General features: G+C 46.6%; 1 protein-coding gene across 3 annotated transcripts; it reads right to left on the reverse strand.

Annotated features, from left to right (window-relative positions):
* Positions 1-3599: 3599 nt before the first annotated feature.
* CYP4F2 (cytochrome P450 family 4 subfamily F member 2) lies at positions 3600-23710 on the reverse strand. 3 transcript variants are annotated; one of them, XM_071087707.1, is made up of 13 exons: positions 23619-23710; positions 22531-22729; positions 20749-20893; positions 17763-17816; positions 17544-17671; positions 15549-15670; positions 14653-14923; positions 12162-12228; positions 11831-11960; positions 5342-5475; positions 5182-5246; positions 4917-4999; positions 3600-4509 (listed from the first exon to the last, which is right to left on the reverse strand). In XM_071087707.1, the coding sequence occupies exons 2-13, from the start codon at positions 22726-22728 to the stop codon at positions 4344-4346; spliced, it is 1563 nt and encodes a 520-aa protein (XP_070943808.1). In that variant the 5' UTR covers position 22729; positions 23619-23710; the 3' UTR covers positions 3600-4343. The 3 variants fall into 3 exon arrangements, with proteins under 3 accessions (XP_070943808.1, XP_070943807.1, XP_070943809.1); XM_071087706.1 differs by lacking the exon at positions 23619-23710 and adding an exon at positions 23145-23231; XM_071087708.1 differs by lacking the exon at positions 23619-23710 and adding an exon at positions 23029-23046.
* Positions 23711-25191: the final 1481 nt, after the last annotated feature.

The following is a 25191-nucleotide window of genomic DNA, read 5'->3' on the forward strand; positions in this document are numbered from 1 at the left end:
GCAGAGCTTGCAGCGAGCCAAGATTTGGCCACTGCACTCCAGCCTGGGCAACAGAGCAAGACTCTGTCTCAAGAAAAAAAAAAAAAATACCCACAAGGAAGACTGAAAAAAAAAAACTGACATCATCATGTTCTGGTGAATATTTGGAGGAACTAGAATTCTCATACTGATACAGGAACTAGAAAGAAATTATTTTGACAGATAGTGAGGTTAAGAGAGTTATCAGGAAGGTTTCCTTTTCATAAAAAGCAGCCCCCAAGTCATTTCTTTTCTAACAAAAAGCAGCCTGAAAAATCAAGCTGCAAGCATAGATTAGCAAGCTGGAAGTTTGCATGGGTAAATGCTGGCAACTGTGCCAATAGAAAAGGGATACCTGGAAGCCAGGTGTATTCAACATGGAGGTCCCCTCTTCCCTTTTCTTTGTTGCCATGTGTGCAGTGAAAAAGCAGGCAACATGGCACCGGCCAGGTAGAGACCCTATCTGCATAATAAAAGATTAGGGTGGGATGGCCAACTTCTTCCCACACTATGCAAACAGCACAGCAAGTCTGACCGATCTTTCATGCCCTCTGTAAAGCAGGCACTGCCTCCTCAAGCTTGTCTATAAAACCCTGTGCATTTCACCACAAAACCAGAAGACCCACTCAGGAGCTCCTCTTTCTCTGTAGGAGAGAGAGCTTTTCTCTTTTTCTCTCGCCTATTAAACCTCTACTTTTTTTTTTTTTTTTTTTTGAGACAGAATTTTGCTCTTGTTGCCCAGGCTAGAGTGCAATGGCACGATCTCAGCTCACTGCAACATTTGCCTCCTGGGTTCAAGCGATTCTCCTGCCTCAGCCTCCCAAGTAGCTGGGACTACAGGTGTGCACCACCACACCTGGCTAATTTTTTGTATTTTTAATGGAGACAGTGTTTCACTATCTTGGTCAGGCTGGTCTCAAACTCCTGACCTCAGGTAATCCACCTGCCCCAGCCTCCCAAAGTGCTGGATTACAGGCGTGAGCCACTGTGCCCAGCCTAAACCTCAACTCTTAAACTTACTTCTTGTGTGTCTGTGTCCTTGATTTCCTTGATGTGAGATGATGAACCTTGGGTATTTACCCCAGACAATGATGCCACTTCAATACATTCCTGATAGGAATTAAAAATGACACGGACCTTTTGGAAACAGTTTGATAGTTTCTCATCATGGTAAACATACACTGATACTATGACTCAGTCATCCCATTCTAACAGCAATGGGAACTTAGTTTCCCCCAAGAACATGTATGCAAATATCCATAGCAATTTTATTCATAATATCCAAAAACCTGAAACAATCCACTTGTCTTTTAGCCAACAAAAAAAGAGTGTCCCATCCATGTCCGGAAATTCTACCCGGCCATAAGAGGAGACAGGGTCTCGATACAGACAACATGGGAGACCCTCAGATCCTTTACACTAAGCGATAGCAGCGAGACTCCAAGGCTCCCTATGGTATAACCCCATTCACACAACAGGAAGAAAGCAATTCTATAGAAAGACAGAAGACAGCAGTGGTTTTCAGGGGTCAGGGTGGAAGGAGGTTTTTGACTACCAAGGGTGGCTATGGTAGTGGTAGTTACATGACTCTAGCCATTTGTCAAAACTCTGAACTATCTCATGCCTGTAATCCCAGCACTTTGGGAGGCTGAGACGGGCAGATCACATGAGGTGAGGAGTTTGAGACCAGCCTGGTCAACATGGTGAAACCCTGTCTCTGCTAAAGATACAAAAATTAGCCAGGTGTGGGGGCTGAGGAAGGAGAACTGCTTGAACCCAGGAGGTGGAGGTTGCAGTGAGCCGAGATCGCACCACTGCACTCCAGCCTGGGTGACAGAGTGAGACTCCATCTCAAAAACCAAACTGAACTATGCACCAAAGAGAACAAATTCTGAAAATTTAATGTGATTTTAAGATGAGCCATGAAAATATAGGAGTGGGCCAGGCGCGGTGGCTCAAGCCTGTAATCCCAGCACTTTGGGAGGCCGAGACGGGCGGATCACGAGTTCAGGAGATCGAGACCATCCTGGCTAACACGGTGAAACCCCGTCTCTACTAAAAACTACAAAAAACTAGCCGGGCGAGGTGGCGGGCGCCTGTAGTCCCAGCTACTTGGGAGGCTGAGGCAGGAGAATGGCGTGAACCCGGGAGGCGGAGCTTGCAGTGAGCTGAGATCCAGCCACTGCACTCCAGCCTGGGCGACAGAGCGAGACTCCGTCTCAAAAAAAAAAAAAAAGAAAATATAGGAGTAGCAAGTAAGCACACTCATTGTAGTGTAGGCATACTAATATGTAATTAGGGTGACTAATTATATATAGTTTGGCTAAATATACTATGAAAGGATGGACAAGGTATGAAAGTATTTATCTTTATACACGTGAAGAAACTGGGCAGAGGAAGAGCATAGGTAGCACCATCATTTCTCACTAGGCAACTGGGCATTTTATTTTTTACATGAATGAACGTATTTCTGGTCAACAACATTATATTCAAAAACTTGGGGCTGGGCGCAGTGGCTCACGCCTGTAACCCCAACACTTTGGGAGGCCGGGGCGGGTGGATCATCTGAGGTCAGGAGTTCAAGACCAGCCTGGCCAACGTGGCGAAACCCCGTCTCTACTAAAAACACAAAAAAATTAGCTGGGTGTGGTAGTGCATGCCTGTAATTTCAACTACTCAGGAGGCTGAGGCAGGAGAATCGCTGGAACCCGGCAGGCAGAGGTTTCAGTGAGCCAAGATGGCACCACTGCACTCCAGGCTTGGCGACATAGTGAGAATCCATCTCAAAAAAAAAAAAAAAAAAAAAAGGGACCGGGAGGAGTGGCTCACACCTTTAATGCCAACACTTTGGCCAGGAGTTTGAGGTTGCAGTGAGCTATGGTTGTACCGCTGCACTCCAGCCTGAGAGACTGAGGGAGACTCTGTCTCAAAAAGACAAAATGAATTCACAACAACAACAACAAGAAACAAAAAGCAAAACAAAGCAAATGTAGGCACCACCTGTGAAAGAGTCTCATCTACTCAGTCTGGAATCTGTAGGGGTTCCCAGGTGATCTGATGGGCCTAGGGCTGAGACCCACTTTGAAAATCATGTCCTTGATACGATAAGGCATGACCTCTGGTGCCAAACTGCTCAGATTCACCCCCAACTCCACCCTTCAGTGGTTGACCTTGAACAAGCGAGTTCATCTACAACCTGTAAGATCAGTGTGAGGATGAAATCAGCATTCACCTGAGGGAGCTGAAAAGTCACCTTCTCCCTTCTCAGTGATCTACTTCTGTTAATACGACCAAAACATTCAGTGTCTGTGTAATTTCCAAACCATACCAGTTCTATGAAAGGTGTCTAACCACACCTGTATCTTACATGAATATTTGTGCATCTATTGCTATGAAAATGAGATCTCTACCCTAAATGTTACTTGATGAAGAATAATTCAATTTGTTACTAACAGTCAATGTGTAGAAGATAATTCTTACAAAGTGAGACAAAACACTTTTATTTTCTAACATAATGTCTTTTTTTTTTAATTAAGACTGATTTGAACACTCAACACACACATGTTGAAGACCACAAAATGTTTCGTAAGATGATTTAATGTCATGGAAAGATGCTCACAGCATATTATTATATGAACAATCGCACAGAAAAAAATATTATGTGTGAGATAAAATAGCATTTTTTTTTATTGAAGTAGAATTCACCTACCACAAAATTCACCCATTCAAAGTGTCCAATTCAATAGCGTTTAGTGCACTCACAATGTCGTGCTACCTTCGTCACTATCTAGGTCCAGAACATTTTCACCATCCCAGGAGGAAATCCCATCCGGATTAGCAGTCGCTCCTCAGTCCCACCTCCCCACAGCTGCTGAAAGCCACCAATCTGTTATACATCTCTTCAGATTGGCCTGTTCTGGAAATTTCATATAAAAGGACCACACACTGTGTGACCTTTTGCATCTGATGTCTTTCATTCAGTATCATGTATTCAAGGTTCATCCACAGTGTAGTAGGGATCACTGCTTCATTCCTTTTTATGGCTGTATAATATTCCATTGTATGGATGGACCACATTTTGTTTTATCCTTTCATCTGGTAATATACACCTTGGGGTTGTTTTCATTGTTTGGCCACTGTGAATAGGGCTGCCATGAACATTCATGCACAAGCGTCTTTTTGTTTGAACACCTGTCTCAATTATTTTGAGTAGGTATCTAGGATGCAATACAGGAGTGTGGAATAGGGTCATAGGGTAATTCTGTGCTTCACTTTTGATGAATCAGGGGTCATTTTAATGGGGTCAGAGTGGGTCTCTGCAGAACTCAGCTCAGGGGCTCCACCCGCAGCCAAAGTCCGCCCTCTGCGCGCAGGACCAGCTCCGGCTTCCTGCGGGGCTCGGTGTGGTCCGGCAGGACGCGGAAGCGCAGCAGCGTGAGCGCCAGGACCACCTTCATCTCGGCCATCGCGAAGGTCTGCCCAATGCAGTTCCTGGGGGACGGGGGTGGGAACTCTGACTGCAACCAAGAACCCCATCCTGGCCCCCTCAAGCCGGGAACCTGGCCTGGGACAGCCAACCCCACCTAGAGTAGCTTGAGGATAGAGAAGGGGGTATCTGTGCCTGGATCCCCATGTGGGCTTGCATATCCTGCAAGCCTAGCCCAGCTCCAGCCCCCAGCCTAGACCAAGGTGGGGTGGGAGGGGGCTCTGAGCACACCACAGACCCTTTTGGACCAACCCAACCCTACTCTATGGAACTTTTCCCATAAACTCCAGAGGAGGTGAGAGAAGGAGAGCTGGAACTTGGACCATCTACAATGTCCCCTTTTACCCCACTGTCATGCCCAGACCCCTGCACCCATCAACCCGTCCCCATCTCAGACACAGGCCCCCCTTACCTGGGCCCTGCGGAGAAGGGAATAAAAGCCAGAGGTGACCTCTCCTTGATGTTCTCTGGGTCAAAGCGAAAGGGGTCATAGACCTGGAGGTGAGACCAAGAAGCGTTACTGGGTAGGATCTCCCAGGTCTACCAGCCTTGGAGAAACAGACAGTTGTGTGTGTCTTGGAGGGAGGTGATGTTGGATTCTCCTGATCAAAACCCTGCCCCCTCCTCTAGGAGCCTTGGAATGGACAAAAGAAGAGGGAGGGAGGGGGGCCCCGCACCTCAGGGTCTGGCCACACAGTTGGGTTGTGATGGGTTCCAAAAACACTGAGGAGGCAGGTAATGCCTGTGGGAGAGAAGGGGGCAGTCAGGAGAAGACCTCCTTCCCTGAGGGGACCCTCTTCCTACCCAGGAGGCTCCTTCCCGTGAGACTGTGAGCACCTTTGGGGATGACCCGGCCGTCTGGGAGCACAATGTCCTGGGTGACACGGCGGGAGATGACCGGGACTGGGGGATGCAGCCGCAGGCTCTCCTTAATGCACATGGTCAGGAAGGGCAGCTGGGCCAAGTCGTCCCTAAGGAAACACCCAGCCCCAATCATTATCAAGGGAGCAAAGACATAACTATCAGCTTCTCTGTTTGCAAGTGAGACCTTTTCTTCCTATAAGGAAATAAACTTTTAAAAAGAATTGTTACAAAGTTGCAGTAATAAAAACAGTGTGGCACTGTGGCAAAAACAAGAAAACAGACCCATGGAGAAGAACAGAGAGCTCAGAAAAAGACATAAGTGAAAACTTCACATTTGATAAAGAGAGCCCCTGTCCAAAACAAAATCCGGGGAAACTGATGGATTTTACAGTTATGAAAGAAAAATGTGGACCAATTTAACTTCACAGAAGTTGAATATGCTCAAGGTAGTAGTTTTTGCAAGTAAAGGATATTAATCAAAAGTACCCTCCAAAAGTTAAAAGGCAATATTTTGCAACCCAAGACAGAAAAAAAAAAAAAAATCAATTTTGACCGGGTGTGGTGGCTCATGGCTGTAATCCCAGCACTCTGGGAGGCTAAGGTGGGTGGATCACAAGGTCAGGAGATCAAGACCATCCTGGCTAACATGGTGAAACCCCGTCTCTAGTAAAAATACAAAAACTTAGCCGGGAGAGGTGGTGCACGCCTGTAATCCCAGCTACTCGGGAGGCTGAGGCAGGAGAATCGCTTGAACCCGGGAGGTGGAGGTTGCAGTGAGCTGAGATCGCACCACTGCACTCCAGCCTGGGCAACAGAGATTCCGTCTCAAAAAAAAAAAATCAATTTTAATACACATTCTTAAAAGTAAATATTTTTGAAGAATCCAAAGAAAAAGAGTAAAAAAGTAAAGGACCAACTTCCACAAAAAGAAAACGTCCAAGAGATGTTTAACCTCACTCTTATTTAAAACAACGTCCATCAAAAGAAGAAAGGTGAAGATTGGCATAGATTTTAACATTTAATAATACATTAGTAGTATTGGTAAAGTTATGGGAAAGCTTGTGCCATCAAACTCAGCTAATAGGAAAGGATTTGAAATAATTAAAATTGTACCATGCAAATGTTCTTTGATTCAGCAATTGCACTTGAGGAAATTTGTCCTGCAGACATGCTTATACGTGTAAGGAATGGTCAGTGTGCACACATGCTGACTGCCTCATGTCCACTTTTAGCAAAAGGTTAGGAACAAGCCACATATACATTGATGGGAAGATGTTTAGATAAATAGCCATACAAGAGAATACTATACAGCTACCCAAAAGGAGGAAATAGGGATCACTAGTCTCATCACATACTATAGGCTAGAAGGTAAATCAGTACAGACAATCTGGAAGGCAAACTGGAAATATCTACTATCATTGAAAAGGTTTATGTGTCTTCAACATAGGAATGAGATTAATAAATAAGGAATAAAATATTTACCACTCAGAAAAAAATAGCATTAAGACACACTGTCTAATGAAAAACAGTTACAAATATATACATATATGCATGTAAAAAGGGCAAAAAGTATATGAATATATATTTATGGAAATGAATGATTCAGAGGTAGGTGATAGATTGATAGATGATGATAGATAATAGATAGATGACAGATATAGAAAGATAGATAATAGATACATACATAGATGATAGAAACAGAGACACATAGATGATAGATAATAGGTAGATAGATACATAGATGATAGATAATAGAGATAAATAGATGATAGATAGATAATACAGATAGATAGATAGATGATAGATAATAGAGATAGATAGGTGATAGATAGATAGATAGATAGATAGATAGATAGATGAGATGGAGAGATGATAGATAGATAGATGAGATAGATGATAGATAGCTAGATAGATAATAGAGATAGATAGGTGATAGATAGGTAATATAGATAGATGATAGATAGATAGATAGATGATAGATAGATAGATAGATGAGATAGAGAGATGATAGATAGATGAGATAGAGAGATGATAGATAGATGAGATAGAGAGATGATAGATAGCTAGATAGATAATAGAGATAGATAGGTGATAGATAGGTAATATAGATAGATGACAGATAGATAGATAGATGATAGATAGATGATAGATAGATAGATAGATAGATAGATAACAAATCTACAGCTCTGGAGACACCTTTAGAGAATGAGAAAGGATTAGGCGGGGTGGCAGAATTGTCAAGGAAAACCCTAGTCTTATCTGTAATATCTCATTTGGTGCAAGAAGAACCTGTCCTTCTCATTGGTTTTGTAATTTAATGCTCATTTTCAATGTATATTTTCCATATACAACGGAACACCATTCAGCCTTAAAAAAAAAAAAAAAAACTTATCTCATTTGCTACAACATGGAAGAACCTGGAGGAACTTATGCTAAGTGAAGTAAGCCAGGTGCAGAAACACAAACACACATGATCTTACTTATCCTGGGACCTGAAATAGTCAAGCTCATAGAAATAGGAGTGGAGGCCGGGCGTGGTGGTTCACGCCTGTAATCCCAGCACTTTGGGAGGCCAAGGGGAGCAGATCACAAGGTCAGGAGTTCAAGACCAGCCTGGCCAATATGGTGAAACCCCATCTGTAATAAAAATACAAAAAAAAATTAACTGGCCGTGGTGGCAGGAGCCTGTAATCCCAGTTACTCAGGAGGCTGAGGCAGGAGAATCGCTTGAACCTGGGAGGCAGAGGTCGCAGTGAGTTGAGATCATGCCACTGCACTCCAGCCTGGGTGACAGAGCAAGACTCTGTCTCAAAAAACAACAACAACGAAAAAGAAATAGAAGTAGAATGATGGTTACCAGAGGCCAGGGCTGAGGGAGGGACAGAGAAGGATGAGATGTTGGTCAAAGGATAGAAGCTTCAGTTATGCAAGAGGAATAAGTTTTTGAGATCTACTGCACAGCATGGTGATTTAGTGAACAATGTATTAATTGAAATTGCTAAGAGAGTACATTTCAAATGTTCTCAACACAAAAATGATAAATACATGAAGTGCTGGATTTGTTCATCACCTTGATTTAATAATTTCAGGTTGTATACCTACGTCATAACATCACATTGTACCTCTAATATGTATAATTAAAATTTATCAATGAAATAACAAATTTAAAAACAAACTCATTTTTGAAAACTCATATTTTGAGAAAAATATAAGATCTCAGAGATAAAGTGCAGAACTGTGTCTATTTTTATAGTTTTATTTACAAAGAAAAAAACAGTACATGTTCATGTAAATAAAAATCACAGCAGGAGTTCATATAAACGTGGGCATTGGGATAGCCATTTTCTGGAAAAATACACAGAAAACTGCTGACCGTAGTCACTGCTAAGGTGGAGCATAATAAGGAAGCTCATCTTTATCATAAATTGTTTGGACCCTTTCTTTTAACCACATGCACAATTTTTGCTTGAATCTGGATTTTATACTCCAGGACGTGGGTCTGGGCAAAGATTCTCTGCGTAAGACCTCAAAAGCACAGGCAATAGACCAATGAGATTACAACAAGGTAAAAAGCTTCTGCACAGCAAAGGAAACAATCAACAAAGTGAAGAATCAATCCACAGAATGGCAGAACATATTTGCAAACTACCCACCTGACAAGTGATTAGTAACCAGAATATATCATATAAGGAGCTCAAACAACTCAATAGGAAAAAAAAAAAAAATCAAATCATCTTATTTAACACTGGTCAAAAGCTCTGAATAGACATTTCTTAAAAGAAGACATACAGATGGCCAATAGGTAGATGGAAAAATGCTCAATGTCACTAATCGTCAGAGAAATGCAAATCAAAACCACAATGAGATATCGTCTCATCCCAGTTAAAATGGCTTTTATCAAAAAGACAGGTAACGATAGATGCTGGTGAGGACATGGAGAAAGGGGAGCTCTCACACACTGTGGGTGGGAATATAAATTAGTGTAGCCACTGCAGAGAACAGCACAGAGGTTCCTCAAGAAACTAAAACTAGAACTACCGTATAACCCAGAAATTCCACTACTGAAAAGAAAGACAAGAAATTTCTATCCCAAAGAAAGGAAATAAATCTGTTGAAGAGATACCTATACTTCCGTGTTTATTGCAGCACTATTCACAACAGCCAAAATATGGATTCAACCTAAGTGCCCATCAACTGAATGGATAAAGAAAATGTGGCTGCCGGGTGTGGTGGCTCACGCCTGTAATCCCAGCACTTTGGGAGGCCGAGGCAGGCAGATCATGAGGTCAGGAGTTCGAGACTAGCCTGGCCAATATGGTGAAACCCCATCCCTATTAAAAATACAAATATTAGCCAGGCGTGGTTGGTGCACACCCGTAGTCCCAACTACTTGGGAGGCTGAGGCAGAAGAATAGCTTGAACCCGGGAGGCAGAGGTTGCAGTGAGCCAAGATCGTGCCACTGCACTCCAGCCTGGGCGACAGAGCAAGACTCTGTCTCAAAAAAAGAAAGAAGGAAAGAAAGAGAGACAGAGAGAGGGAGGGAGGAAGGAAAGGGAGAAAGAGAGAGAGGAAGGAAAGGAGGGAGGGAGGAAGGCAGGAAGAAAGGAAGGCAGGAAGGGAGGAAGGAAGGAAGGAAGGAAGGAAGGAAGGAAGGAAGGAAGAAGGAAGGAAGGAAGAAAGGAAATGTGGCGTGTATACACAATGGAATACTATGCCACCATTAAAAAGACTGGAATTTTGTCATTTGCGGCAACATGGATGGAACTGGAGGTCACTGTGGTAAGTAAATAAACCCAGCACAGAAAGACACATATTACATATTCTCACTCACATGTGGGAACTGAAAAAGCGGATCTCATGAAAATAGAAGGTAGATTGGTAGAAGGGAGGGAGGGGTGAGGAGAAGTTGATTAACGGGCACAAATGAGAGGTTTGATAGGAGAAATAAAACCTAGCACTCGATAGATCAGTGGGCTCACTGCAGTTTACGATGTGTACTGTATATACCAAAATAGTTAGCTTATGTTAGTTATGTTTCTAGCATAAAGAAAAGACAAATATTTCAGGCGACAGATATCCCAGGTACACTGATTTGATCTTTGCCAATTATGTGAATGTATCAGATTATCGCGTGCATTTCAAATCTATGTGCATCTATTATGCAGCAATAAAAAATTGTTTGTTAAAAATGCAGAAAAGGTATTGGTTTTAAAAGCAGAAAAATGTTTCTCCTTCTCACAGGGCTGCTGTGCTGAGCAAAGGCATGGACAGGAGGACACTGAATCCAAGACACCCATCCACTCCAATGCTTCCTCTCCTCTCCTTCCTCCAGCCCCTGGCCTGGCTCAGGCCTCAGAATGTCCCCACTGTGCCCTCATTCTACAGCTAGTCCTCTCCAGAATGCCCTCCACACTAGCCCTAGAAAGATCTTCCTGGTACCCAGATGTGACCTGTCCCTCCCCTGCTCAAACACTTCCCATGGCTCCCTATTGCCCTTGGGCTTAAACTGAAGCCATTAACATTTTCGCCAAGGTTACCACAGCCAGTCCCAGTTTTATCATCTCACCATGACTGAGTTTCTCCCTCTCTCTCCCCTTCTCCTTCTCCTTTCTGCCCCCTACCCTGCTCTCTCTCTCTCTCTCTCTCTCTCTCTCTCTTCCCCCCACCCCCTTTCTCCTGTGAAGATCCCAGGCAGTCTTCTTGACCTAGAGCACTGTTCCCCAGCTGTACCCAATTATCTACTAATCATTATTCAGATCATTATTCAGGCTCTCAACTGAGACACTTTCTATACTCCCCAGTCCTGCTTCTCTGACTGCAAACCCCACCCCTGCCCACGTGGGCTGGGAGTGTCCTGCCCAGGGACAGTTCCCCCACCAGGCTGGGAGCACCTGGAAAACAGATCTCTGGGCTGGGTCCTTCCCAGGTCTCCAGAGCACAGAAAGATGCTGTGTACAGATGTGGGGGTGGGAATGCAGTGTGGGAGCGTTTGCTGAATGAGGACGGGACGGATGAACGATGCAGGTGTTCTGAACAAGAATGGATGACTTTTACCCCCAGGTCTCCCTTATAAATCCCTGGACTGCACTGGAGAGTAGGAATTAGGGAACAGAAGAGCAAACATTCAACAAGTGAAGATGTTTGGGAAAAAATGATATTTCTGGGAGAAAAGGAAGAGAGTGGAGGGGAAGTTCATTTGCTGAACATGTTCTAAGTGGCGTTATCCGTCCTCACATATCATCACCAATTCTCTCAGAAGCCCAGGTCTTTCTGTAACCTAACGGCCTGTAACCTTTCCCCAGACAGTCAGGCTGGGTATTAAGTCCTGCCTGTGGTCCTCTGCTCCTATTCCCACTAAGCAACAGTGGAAGCATCAACAAAAACAACCCCTCTCCCCTTCCCACCTGGGGAACAGAGTCAACGAGAGAGGCTCAGGAACAGCCACCAGCGCCTGCACTCACCATTCAATCTCTTTAGGCTCACGGTCCTTCAGAAGCTCTTGCACCTCCTGCCGGCAGCGCTCCTGATATTCCGGGTGCTTTGCAAGGTGGTAGAGGACCCAGGAGAGACCACTGGCCGTGGTGTCATGGCCTGGGAGGCAGCAAGGCAGGCTTGGGTTTCTGGGCTGTTTCAGCACTCGAGGGTGGACAGCACCCATACATTGAGGACTTCAGGGAGGATGGGGGAAGGGGGACAGGAAGGCTGGGGGGTTTGGACCAACAGGTCCAACCACCCTGTTTGTGGAATGGAGAGATCCCAGTCCCCACTGTAGCCCCACACTGGGGCCCTCACCCTCAAACATAAAGGTGTCAGCTTCTGCTCTTATGTCCTCATCGGACAACTCCTTCCCGTCTTCATCCTGGAGAGAAGGCAAGAACCCCAAACCCCGCCCCCAACAAAAAGTCACACTAGCTCTGAGGGCTCTTGAGTCTAATCTGAGACAAGCTCTGAAGATTCATCCTCCTTCCAGAAATCCAAGTCCATCTTGCACTCCTAGACCCCTCTTGGTCACCACGGCCAGAGCCCCCACCTCACGACCTTCCTCTCTGGCTTCCTTGCCTCCTCTTGGTCCCTATTGGGAAGACTCAATGACCCATGAACATTTTAATGAAAAATTTCTGAGAAAAAGTTACTGGCAACCTGAGTTACAGGAGAATTAAATGGCAATTTCCCTTGGAAATTAGAGATTAAGTATTGCTCCAAAGATACTGGCCCACATTCTAGAGTGATACATCTAGAGAATCTTATCTCCCTGGAGACATTTGGGTTGTAAGCCTACAGATGATGGCATCTCACTGAAGAGGATTTGTTTATGCTACAGAGCAAAAAACACACACCGTCTCACAAAGCTAGCAAACATTCTCACTCGATCTCTCTGTCTCTGCCTCCGTGTGTGTGTGTGTGTGCGTGTGTGTATCTCTCATTCTCTTTCTTGGGAAGAAATAGAAAATGTGCCAAGACTCATAATGTAGGGCCCCTCTCCTAGGGTGCAAAGTCTTCTGGACATACAGGTGAAAACATTGCCCTTGGAGAAATTTGACTTGAGGCTGAAGAACCAGTGCCACAATCCTGCTCTGGCTGGTAGTATTGCTGTGAACGAGACATGGGCTGCTCTGATTCAGAGGTTTAATGCATCCGTCACAACAGACATACACATAGACAAAGACATAGGCACAGATGCAGACACAAACACACATAGACAAAGTCATAGACTTAGACACAAACACAGACACACACACACACACATAAACATAGACATACACACAGATATAGACACAGACACACACACACAGACGAAATCATAGACTTAGAAACGCAGACACACAAATACACATAGACATACACACAGATATAGACACACACACACACATAGACGAAGTCACACTTAGAAACACAGACACACAAATACAAATACACATAAACATAAACATAGACACACACACAGACACACACAGATGAAGTCACAGACTTAGAAACACAGACACACAAATATACATAAACATAGACATAGACACAGATATAGACACAAACACAAACACACACACACATAGATGAAGTCACAGGCTTAGACACACAGACACACAAATACACATACACATAAACATAGACATAGACACAGATATAGACACAAACACACACAAATGAAGTCACAGACTTAGAAACACAGACACACAAATACACATAAACATAAACATAGACAAAAATATAGACACACACACACAGAGATGAAGTCACAGACTTAGAAACACAGACACACAAATACAAATACACATAAACGTAGACATAGACACAGATATAGACACACACACACACATATAGATGAAGTCTTAGACTTACAAACACAGACACACAAATACACATAAACATAGACAAAGATATAGACACAGACACACACACATAGACGAAGTCACAGACTTAGAAACACAAACACACAAATACAAATACACATAAACGTAGACATAGACACAGATACAGACACAGATGCACACATAGGTGAAGTCACGGACTTAGAAACACAGACACACAAATACACATAAACATAGACACACTCAGACACAAATACTCATAGACGTAAACATAGACATAGACAAAAACAGACACAAGCACAGGCACAGACAAAGATATAGACACAGCATTGACATAGACACAGCCATAGACGAAGACACAGTCACAGGCACAGACAAAAAACACGGACATAGACAGACACTGAGACAACGACACAAACACGGAGAAAAGACAAAGACATAAACACAGACACAGATACACACAAAGACATAGACATGGATGAAAATATAGACAGAGACAAAGACATACACATAGACATAGAAAAGACAGGACAAAGGCGTAGACATGGACAAAGATGAGGACACAGATACAAAGACGAACGGATATGGCCAATGACAAAGACAAAGACTCACAGTCATAGTCATAGACAGAGACACAAACTCAAACAGAGACAAAGATCTAGAAAGACATAGGCAAAAACATAAACATAGATCCAGACATAGACGTAGATGTAAATGTACCTATTTAAATGTGGCAAATTAACTCATTAGCTTGTAAATAGAGCAAACTCTCAGACTTGTCAGTTTCAAACCTAGCAGCTCCCTGCTACGTGCACTCCACAGAGTCATCTCTAAAACCTATCTCTGCCTGTCCCTCCCTTCCTCAATCACCTTCCATGGCTCCCTAGTGCCCTCTGGATCAAGTTCAACTTCTTTCATCTGACATTTCACATGAAGCTCCCTTCTACTTCTTGAATTCAGATCCCAGAGAAGCCCACCTTGCTCAGCAGGAGCACATCAATGAAGTCCAAAGTCTTGGATTTGGCCTTGGCTTGGAGGAAGTCCTCAACACCCTGGCTAGGGAGGGTGCGGCGCCGCTCCTGGATGACGGCATCTGTGAAGTCGTGCACCAGGCGGCAGGCCCTGCGGAAACGCTGCCCATCAGGGGTGAGATAATACAGGAAATCTATGTGCAGGAGGAACTGCTGGTGTCTTTTTGATACAAGGGCACTGAGCTCCAAGATGGCGGCAATATATTCACTGGGCTTCCTGCAGGATAAGGGCAGAAAGGGAGGCAACAATTTAATACACCTGAAGCCCCAGGAGCACCTCCCACCAGCAGCCAGGAGCTACCTCCTAACAGTAAACGGAGTATCCAGGAACAGATGACCCCACAGATACAGGGTGGGGATCAGCATGAGATTGATTCTCCAAGCTCTCTTCTCCCCCTGCATCCAATCTCTATGAGATGTGTCCATGCCACTAGGCATCCAGAGTATAACTTGCACATTTTTCTCCTATTCTCTCTTTCCCTCCCCGTATACAGTCCTGACCCTTCTCCTTGAAACTGTCCACAAAGTTCAGACTTCATCCTCCTCCAACCGGTCCATGGTCCAGCTTCCACCCTAGCCTCTTTGCATCAGTGTTAACTCCATTTAGTGCTACGTTACAGTCAATCCCCTATAGAGCTCAGCTCTGACCACACCCACCAGTTCAAACCTCTTCGATGGCTCCCTGGAAGCCTCAAGATAGAGTTCACACCAGTCCTTCAATGATCAGGTATAACGAAACTCCTCCAGGAAGGTTTGTCTGATTTCCCCGCTCAGTCCTCCCTCCCCCACCTACCCACTTTGGGTCCATGGCCCAAGATCCCAGACCCTGGGCAAGAACTTACTCCTGACAATGGCTGTCAAAGCTGAAGACACATTTCTGCAGACTGTCCAAGGTCATGAGGCTGATGTGCTCAAACATGTCCAGACGGGCACTGCTCCCCAAGGCCAGGAGCTGCCACTTGGCCTAGCCAGAGAAGGGGACAGAGCTGGGGCAGGCTCCTTGCTCCCTTGAGCACCTCTCCAACCCCAACCGTCAAGACGCACTCCCCAGAATAAGCCTCTTCAGCTTCTCCCCTGGGACCCCTCCCCAGAGAGGACCAGGTTATGGTTCAAGCAAAAGCTGTTACTACTAAGAGATGAAGACCCAAGATTGGGAGTTAGGAGACCTAGGTTCAAGTTCCAGCTCTGGCTCCTGTGCTCTGTGTGCCATTAGTCAATTCACTACCCTCCCCTATATCGCACCTGTCAAATCTTCAGGAACAGTTAAGATGACGTGCTTTGGAGCCGTATAATCCACGTTAGAAACTGCTCCACCACGCCAAGCTCACTCATTAGCTGGGTGAACTTGGGTTAGCTCCCTAATCTCTCAGACCTGCAGTTTCATCATCTGCCATGGGGCAGAAATACATCATCTCTCCTTCACAGAGTTCTTAAAATTAAATTAGACAATATGTACTCGTGTCATGGAATGGGCACATGGCATTGTTTCTGGCATATGGTTCATGCTCAATAAATGATGGATTTCCCCGTCTGCATTGTAATAAATTGATTTCAACAATCTCCCTGTTTTGGGGAGGTAGTCCTTCGTGAGTCCTGAGCATCCTTTCTTGGAATGTCATGAATGCAAGACACTGATGTTCTTGACATGGAAAATTTATCAGAGTTGTGTTTGCAAAGAATAACTTTGAGGGATAAGGTAAAGACTCCCCCTAGACATGTTGCTTTTGCTTGCTATAAAAGCAGATTCCCTAAGCTTAATTCTCCTTTTCTGTAATGCAATATACTATGTCAGCAGGCATTTATAGAAGCCCACCTGTGTCAGCCCATGGGATTTGGGAAGCTTGGAGAAAAAAAAAAAAAATGCAATCTAACAAGAAACACATGCTGCTCTCTGTGTCATGAGTAGTAAACTATCCTTTGTCTCTGACCCAGGAGTCTCTTGTCCTTCTGGAAGAATTTATGAAACAGTAACAAACTAACTTATCAATTTGTAAGTTAAAATAAATCCTAGACACTTCACAAAACCTTGCCACAATTCTTCCCTTCCTCCCATATCCACACCCTTTACAATGTGATTTTTCAGCAACTCCCATTAACAGACAGAGCCTATTTTACCCCCTGCCTTTGATTCCGTGTTGGACTTCTGGCTTTCAAAGTCAAAATACAATGTGGTGAAAATGATGAGGTAATAACGAATGAAGTTAAACCTCATCTCACTCCACTCCCTGGAGCCCTGCCTGCATTGTGAACCACGGGTGCCTTCTGGAAGGAGACAATCATAGGAAGGAACATCCAGGGGTCCCAGCTGAGGCCAAACCCAGACATGTGGGAGAACCCAAACATGTCCCAGCCAAAACGCAAACATGTAACAGAATTCAACCAACACCTGCAAGGCTGCTGACCTGACCCCCAGCTGCTCATGTACCACGAATGATCCCTTCCACATCCAGAAGAACCCGCCAACTGTCCCACAGACTTATTAGCAATCATAAGTCCTTATTGTTTTAAACCAATCAGTTTTCAAGTTTCTTACCAGCAACAGCTACTATGCAATTGTCGTCGTGACCCTCTTGAGTTTACAGGGCTTGGGTGATGGAAACATAGAAACAGACACCTTCTGGGCACCTACTATGCACCAGGGACATGACTCCATTACATCACCTTGACCATCTTTTAAGTAGGGATTATTAGCCCCATTTTACAGATAAGGAAACCAAGGCTCAGAGAAGAAGAGCAATGGCCCAATGGCACAAGCAGAGCCAAAATTCTAGACCAGATCTGTCTGTGGTCCCTCCACCCCAAGGCTGCAGTTGGGACCTTGGCTTCAAATAACTCACATGCATGATGTTCACACTCTCATTGAAAATCTTCATATAGGGCTTCAGGATGTTGAAATGGAAGGCAGGTGTCAGCATCCGACGGTGGCGGCTCCACTTGTCACCAGCACTCAGCAGGAGCCCATCCCCTAACAGGGCAGCCAAGGGCCATGGGCAAGGGCATCTCCCTTCCCTGGCCCTCCAGGTTGTTCCCAACCCTGTTCACCTGCAGATACTCACCCAGCCAGGGCTCCAGGAATCTGTAGAAGACCTTATCCTTTGGTACAATGGCGGCTGACATAAATGAGGACAATCAGGGGCCATGGAGGCAGGTGAAGGAGGAACTTTGGGGGTGGGGGGGATGCTCCCAGCAAGAGGTTTGCATTTCTCCCCTCCAAGCCCCACATAGCAGGAAGGGGGCCAAGGGCAGAGGAAGAAGGGAGGATGGGGGAGGGGAGGGAAGACCAGACCAGGCTACAGCAGCACAGTACAACAATGACACTGCCTAACCTGGCACGGAGAAGCTATGTCGGGGCTCCAGTATGCCTTGACACGCCTCCTACATGACCCAACATTTTCCTCAACCCCTGAGCACAGCTCGGCACTCTACAGAATGCCTTCACGAGGACCTAGGACACCCTGTCTGCCCCAGCACTCTCTGACATCTCCTGGCATGGCATCTTCTGACGTGGACCTGGACATGAGACATGACCCTGACATGTGTTCACATGTCCTGACATGGCCACAAAATACATGACAATTCCTAACATGAGACAGTATGCTCTAACATGCACATGAGATGGTCTAACATGACCTTAAAAGCGTGTTCCACATACAAGCTCTGGGTTGAATATAAATATGGTATCTTTAACATCCCAGACATAGCCCACATGTGATCCAGACTGTTCCTTAGGCATGACCCAAACATACCATAACACAGCCTCAGACAAGACTCAAATAATGTCTCAGACAGCTCACGCAGGGACTCTGGGTCCCAGACCTCACACAAGCCCCAAACATGGCCCAGATGTGACCAGCAGGAGAAAACGACAATGTCAAACAGCACCTGAGACAAGAACCAAACGGGCCCTCACATGCCCCACATGTCCTTGGCCACAGATAAACCCCACACATGACCAGCTCTACATGACCACAGTTGGAATGGCATACCAGATGTAACCAGGTATAACACATTTCAGGTGTAACCGGGACCCATGTGTAAATATACATGTGACAAGACATAGCCGTACAGCAGACCTGGCCTTATAACAGCCATCATAGAGACACGTCCCAGACATGAGCAAGCAGGAACAGAGGTCAGACAGGTGGAAGTCCAGGGGCGATGGAGGCAATGGCGTCTCCACCACAGCCCCACCTGGCTATACATGGGTCACGTGATCAGCTGGAGCCAGCTGTGGGCAAGGCGTGGCCAGTGCAATGTCTACCTGGAGCAAAGAGCACAGGCTTGATGCAGGTGGGGTGGAAGATGCGGACGATTGCATGCCAGGGCCCCACCCACCAGCAGCACACATCACCAAAGGTGCCCACCAGGCTTTGTGTGTATAGGAGACCTTCCTCCGAGCTGTGAATATGGAGAAAAACAAACAGGACCCAATTCATGCTCTCCTAGGCTGTGAGAGAGAAGGATCTGCAGAGAAGAGGTCGAAGCCCTCGCCCTGAGGATTTCAAGCAGCATCTCATCCTCCTCTCAGTGCCGAGCCCCACCTGGGCTTCCTCCTCACATCCTCCAGGCAGGACTCTCCAGTCCTTCAGTTACACAGACAGAAAAGGTCTTTCCCCATGTGGATCCACACACCGTGTTTCCTGAGCTCTCATTCATCCCATTTTCCAGATGAAGAGCCTGAGACTCTGAACAATAAAGTCACTTGCCCACAGTCCCAGACCATGGCAAGCCTGAGGCCTAAGACTGGGTCTGGCTGCACCCATGGCCTGAATCCTTAACCAACAAACTTCTTTGCGCCCCCAAAACTGTAGCTCCGGAAGACCCAGGCCTGCCAAGACTGGCCAATCAGTCACAGGGATTTGGGGAAAAATTGGTCCTATGACTCAGGCAAGGAGAAGTAAATCATGGGCCATTTCTGGGAACTCTGAGGGAAAGGTGGGGTTTCCAATGGGAACTGAGCTTCTGGGACTCATCTTCGACATCATGAGGAAAAGACCGCCTTGAAAGGAAAAGCAGCCTGGAGAAAGCTAAAGCAAAGAGAGAAAGACAGATTCCCAGTGACATTGTGTGAGACCCAGATCCAGCCATGCCTGAAGGCCATCCTCCCTGGACTTTAAAGTCAATAGATTATCTTTCTTTGCTTAGACCACACCAGGTTGGGTTTCCACCACTCACAATGGAAAGAGACCTCAATAACCAGAGACAGCTGGGAACCAGCCCAGAGTCACTCAGCATTTTAATGTCAGAGCCATGGTCTCTGTAGGATGCTGCCCATTTCCCCTGCTCAGCCTGGCCTGTCCAACGATGGGAAGCACAGGGGTCAAGGAAAGGGTCCCAAGCTGGGGTGGAGTCTCCTTTTGGAGATCTCCAGGGCCTGCACCAGGAGAGCAATGAACTTAGGTTAGACAAGCTATAGGATGGGGTAAAAGGAATTGACCCACTAGAGGTGGACATCATGGAAATAGCAGCCCAGACCTCCCACCAGCCACAAGTCCTCCTTATTGTTCTAGGCTTTGGGACAGGCAAGGTGATGCTAGGCCTGGCAAGGGGCCTTGAATACTAACGATGTCCAATTGCATCACCCTGCACTCTCCTTTCAAACATTCCTACTCATTGTTCCAGACATAACTCCAGCAACTCCTCCTCCAGGAAGTCTTCCAGCCTGCCCCAGCAGAGACCTTGTTCTCCCCTGGACTGTCATCCATCTCCCTCTGGCCCTTTCCTGATCCCATGAAGTTGGGGATATCTCTATCCAGGTCCATCTCCTTAAGGTTGGGATTTCCTCCAAGACAGAGCCTTGAGTTGAGGTCTCTCGGGTTGTTCCAGGGCAGCCCAGACACCAGAACAGGGGTTCAGATGGCAGTGGAGAGAGGAGACACTGAGATGGGAATTGATGAATACATGAAAGAAAGACGAAGATGGCTGAGAGAGAAGGAAAGGAGAGGCCAGAGTACTGCAGGGGCCAAACAGGAGCTTGGGGACAGAGGAAGTGCAGGCCTCAAATGCACCACAGCACCCACCACCAGGTGTTCCAGATGGTACCTGAGGCGTTGATGACAGACCGGATGATGTCGGGGTGGCACAAACTGAGGAGGGGGAAGACGGGACCCATCCAGACCCTAAAGCCCTGGGGATAGGTGGCCACCAGCTGAGTCAGAACTCTCATGCCCTCCTCTGTGGATTTGACCTGCAAGCAAGGCAGGGGTCGTTACCTTCTGTGACGGTTAATTCTAGGTGTCCACTTGACTAGGCTAAGGGATGCCCAGGTAGTTGGTTAAACATTTCTGGGTGTGTCTAATCTATTCGTCCTATCTATCTAATTTTTCTATCTATATATCTATCTGCCTACCCATCTATCCATCAATCCATCTTATCTGTACTTTCATCCATCCATATATTCATCCTATTATCTGTCTACTTATCATCTGTTAATAACTACCTATCCATCTGTCTAATGTATCCATCATATATACCTACTCTATCTGTATACCTAATCTATCCATCCTATCTACTCTATCTACCCATCCATCCATCATCCATCTATCCATCCTATCTGTGCAACCATGTGTCCATGCATCCATCTATCCTTTTATCTATCTATCTACGTACCTGTCCACCCATCCATCCACCCATCTATCCATCCTATCTATGCATCCATCTATCTGTCTATCTATCTATCTATCTATCTATCTATCTATCTATCTATCTATCCACATTCCTCCTGCTCTCTCTCTTGGGACCATCTCCAAGTCCCAAGGGCACGTCCCAGGGCAGAGGGAGAAGACACACTGTCCGCTCACAGAGGTCGGCTTAGCTTGAGAGGAAAGATTTTCTTGTTCTGGGAGTCATTTCAGCCCAGAGGCGGCCACATGGGGAGGTCCTCACAGGGGAGATTCGTAGGGACCAGTATGGCCTCAGGACATGTCCCTAAGGCTGGTCCCCACACCCCTTCATGTCCTGACTGGTTCATAGAGGTTCCGGTTCCTCCCATGGAGAAGGTTCTGCACACAGGGGACCCTCCCTTCTCAGCAGCCACTAGGGGAGCAGAGGTGACTCTGACCGTCCATCAGGACAGTGTCTCCCACCTGGGAGCAGCTTCTACACCAGGCTCTGTGCTAGTGCGTCCTGTGCACCCTCCCACTTCACCCGTGGACACACCCATCAATCCTGCCATTTGCAAATGAGCAGACTAAGACCACGTCCCCCAAAGAGGAGAGCGGGTCTAAGTCAGAGGGCAAGGTCTCGGGGAAGGGAAAGGCCAAGGAAAGCTTCTGAAAGGGGAAGTGAGTGACCAACTTTTATCTGGGTTTGGTAACAGGTCTCATTGGTAAGAGGGAGATAAGAGGAAGAGGAAGGTAAGAGGAAGGTGCCTTCAGATATGGTGGAAGTGGGAGAGGGCCCACGCCTCTCCTCTAGCCCAGCTGTACCCTCACAACAGGAAATAGTCCAGGCAGGGAGAGGACCCTGGACAGTGGGTGCAGGAGGCCTCGAGTCCAGCCATGGAGAATGTGGGAATGCCAGGGACTCGCCTCTCGGTGCAGCCAACCCTCTGCCCAGAAGCCCCGCAGAGGTGCATTAATGTGGGAAGACAGGCAGGAAAAGGACTCGATGCAGGCCAGGAGTGGGAGGATGAGGAGGTGAGAAGGGCTTGGGTTGGCACAGCACAGAAATGAGTGAATAAACAGAGCAATGACTAAGATGCCTCCCCTGCTTTTCTGCCACCCCAGATCTGAGCTCACCCCTTCACCCCCACTCCGTCAGCCTCATACCCCTCAGGAAGTCCATCCACCCTGAGACCTAGACCTGTCCTGCTGCCACACTCACCATGCCCTGGTGTCCCCAAAACCAGTTCCGTTTTGGGGGTTGTGGGAAACCCCGGAGGCGGCGGCTGTTGTCATAGAAGGTGTAGGTCCAGGCCAGGACACGGGCCAGGAGCCAGGAGGTCCCGACTAGCAGCAGGAGCAGCCACGGGGATACTGCCACCGGCCCGAGGCCCAGCCAGGACAGGCTCAGCTGGGACATCCTGCAGGGCAGATGGGATGGAGGGTGAGATCCTGAGGCCCAGGGAAGGGCCCAGGGAGCTCCAGGGATAGTGAAGAGGCAGGGACGGGCAGTGCTGGAGGTAGAGCAGGGAGGGCTCAGCAATGGGTAAAAAGGGACTGAGAGGTAAAGTCCAGGAAGGCCCAGCTAAAACCAGCAGCCAAGTGGCCTCCAGTTCCCTAGTAAACACTCAGAATGGGAAAGAGAGAGAGAGACTGATTAAAGTCCAGAAAGACCCAGCCTGAATCATTGGGAGGTTGCCAGGGGCTTGGTTTCAGTTACCAGGAAATCTCCCATCCTCCAGGCCAGCACCCGGGAGCTGCATGGGCCTTGGGCAGTACCCCTCTCCATCCCAGGCCAGGACCCCCGCCCCGGGCCTGCCACTCCCAGCCTGGTACCTTCTGTCAGGAGCAGTTTGTCCCACACAACCTCCTCTCCCTGTCTGATGGGAGGCCTTTGACCCTGGCCCTTGATGTAGGAAAGGCTGTGGGAGGGCTGGCTGGGTTGGGCTGGGCCAACCAATCCCTGCAGCCTGGGTGCATCTCCTGAGCCTGGGCAGCCAACCAACACCTGGCCTCAGGCCAGCTGAGTGCAGAGGAATCAGCTCAAGGTCCGGATGGATGGGTAGATAGATAATAGAGTAGATAGGCTGGATAGTTTAGGTAGATAGACAAAGTAGATAGAGATGATGGATGTATTAGACAGATGGATAGATAGCTATTAATAGATGATAGATAGATACATAGATAATAGGATAAATAGATGAATGGATGAACCTACAGCTAAGATGGATTGATGGATGGATGGGTAAGCAGAAATATATATAGATAGAGAAATTAGATAGATGGGATGAGTAGATTAGCTAGACAAACCCAGAAACAATGTTCCATCGCTGCCCCGGATATGTGGGATCCTCATTTGTGACGTGGGAACTGGGGATCCTGGGTCACTCCAATCACTCCAGATGCTGCACGGCCGGTGACTTACTCAGTACGATGCTGAGGAACCATCAGAAACAGGATCAGAGTCACTCTCAAGCAAACTAAAAATAAAAATCAAATCAAAAATAAAAACCTCCAAGGACTAAATGATTTTTCCCATTGTCCTGGGGAGAAATTAATCCAAGGGAGGTCACAGGGCAAAGAATTCCCCATCACCACCACCACCACCAGGGGCATTCCATCACCCCTGGAGTTTTCTGATTTACTCTTTGGCCCATTAAGCATGAAATTTCTTTTGCTAGGTTTCTTTCTGATAAGGGAGAAGAGCTTAATATCTCTACCTTTCCTCTCCTCCTCCTGCCTGGTCTCTGTATTCTGGGTTAAACTTTAATTTATGTTGGGGATTTGCAATGTCTGACACATCTAGCTGAGCCTTCTGCACACAGATACATTGGGAGTGGAGGCTAATAATTGGGTCAAAGGAGAAAAGCCACAAGCCCACACTCCAGCCTATCAGGGCAGATTAAAGGTCTGACTTGTGGCCGGGCGCGGTGGCTCAAGCCTGTAATCCCAGCACTTTGGGAGGCCGAGACGGGCGGATCATGAGGTCAGGAGATCGAGACCACCCTGGCTAACACAGTGAAACCCCGTCTCTACTAAAAACTTAGCCGGGCGAGGTGGCGGGCGCCTGTAGTCCCAGCTACTCGGGAGGCTGAGGCAGGAGAATGGCGTAAACCCGGGAGGTGGAGCTTGCAGTGAGCTGAGATCTGGCCACTGCACTCCAGCCTGGGTGACAGAGCGAGACTCCGTCTCAAAAAAAAAAAAAAAAAAGGTCTGATTTGCCCGACTCTTGTCTCACCTGCTCCCATGGTCTGAGTAAAAGTTTGGGTCCCAGGACTATGAGGTTGTGTGAAGCCTTCCAGCCCCATACCTGCAGAACAGTTTGCAGCTCACTCTGCTCTGAACTCCCCCAAGTTTGCACAGATATTCTTCATTCCTCGAAAGAAACTGCACCCTTCAAAGCTCACACATTTCCCTTCTTGGCTCAGCACAGGGAGCAAGTTCTCTAGATAGCTTATTATCAAATAAAATGGTGGAGAAGGGAACTCAGGCAGCTGGGCACAAAAGGCAATGAGCAACAAGCTTCCTCTCCAAACGCGATTTTCTGTGTAAGATCCTGGACACTCCCTGGACTGCTCCCAGCCATCTGCCTCATGCTAGGTTTCTAGCTAACGTACAATAAAAAATCTCACATCTTCCTTCTAGATGTAGCTGTGGTCATTGCAACTTAGGCAGTTGTGCTTGAGACTCTTCTCCTTAATACCACACGACAAGGTCATTCCCCACTGCTTTTATTTACCTTCACTTAAATTTTTGTACTTAACATTGGATTGAACAAGAACAGAGAAGAGAATCACAATTATTGTGTAGATGCTACATTGTAGTTACATTTTATCTTGTAATTATTACAGTGCTGGGACTATTCGAGCTTTAAAATCCTTTC

The sequence above is a fragment of the Macaca nemestrina genome, chromosome 20 (assembly GCF_043159975.1).
Source record: "Macaca nemestrina isolate mMacNem1 chromosome 20, mMacNem.hap1, whole genome shotgun sequence".
Taxonomy (NCBI): Eukaryota; Metazoa; Chordata; class Mammalia; order Primates; family Cercopithecidae; genus Macaca; species Macaca nemestrina.

What these genes read in the sequence shown, in the direction of transcription:
- CYP4F2 (XM_071087707.1), bottom strand. Translation starts at nt 22,728, where the DNA reads ATGTCCCAGCTGAGCCTGTCCTGGCTGGGCCTCGGGCCGGTGGCAGTA. An exon ending in TTTGGGGACACCAGGGCATG is followed by an intron (nt 20,894 to 22,530) that starts GTGAGTGTGGCA and finishes CCTTGCTTGCAG; the next exon opens with GTCAAATCCACAGAGGAGGG. An exon ending in CCCTTCTCCGCAGGGCCCAG is followed by an intron (nt 4,510 to 4,916) that starts GTAAGGGGGGCC and finishes CCCGTCCCCCAG; the next exon opens with GAACTGCATTGGGCAGACCT.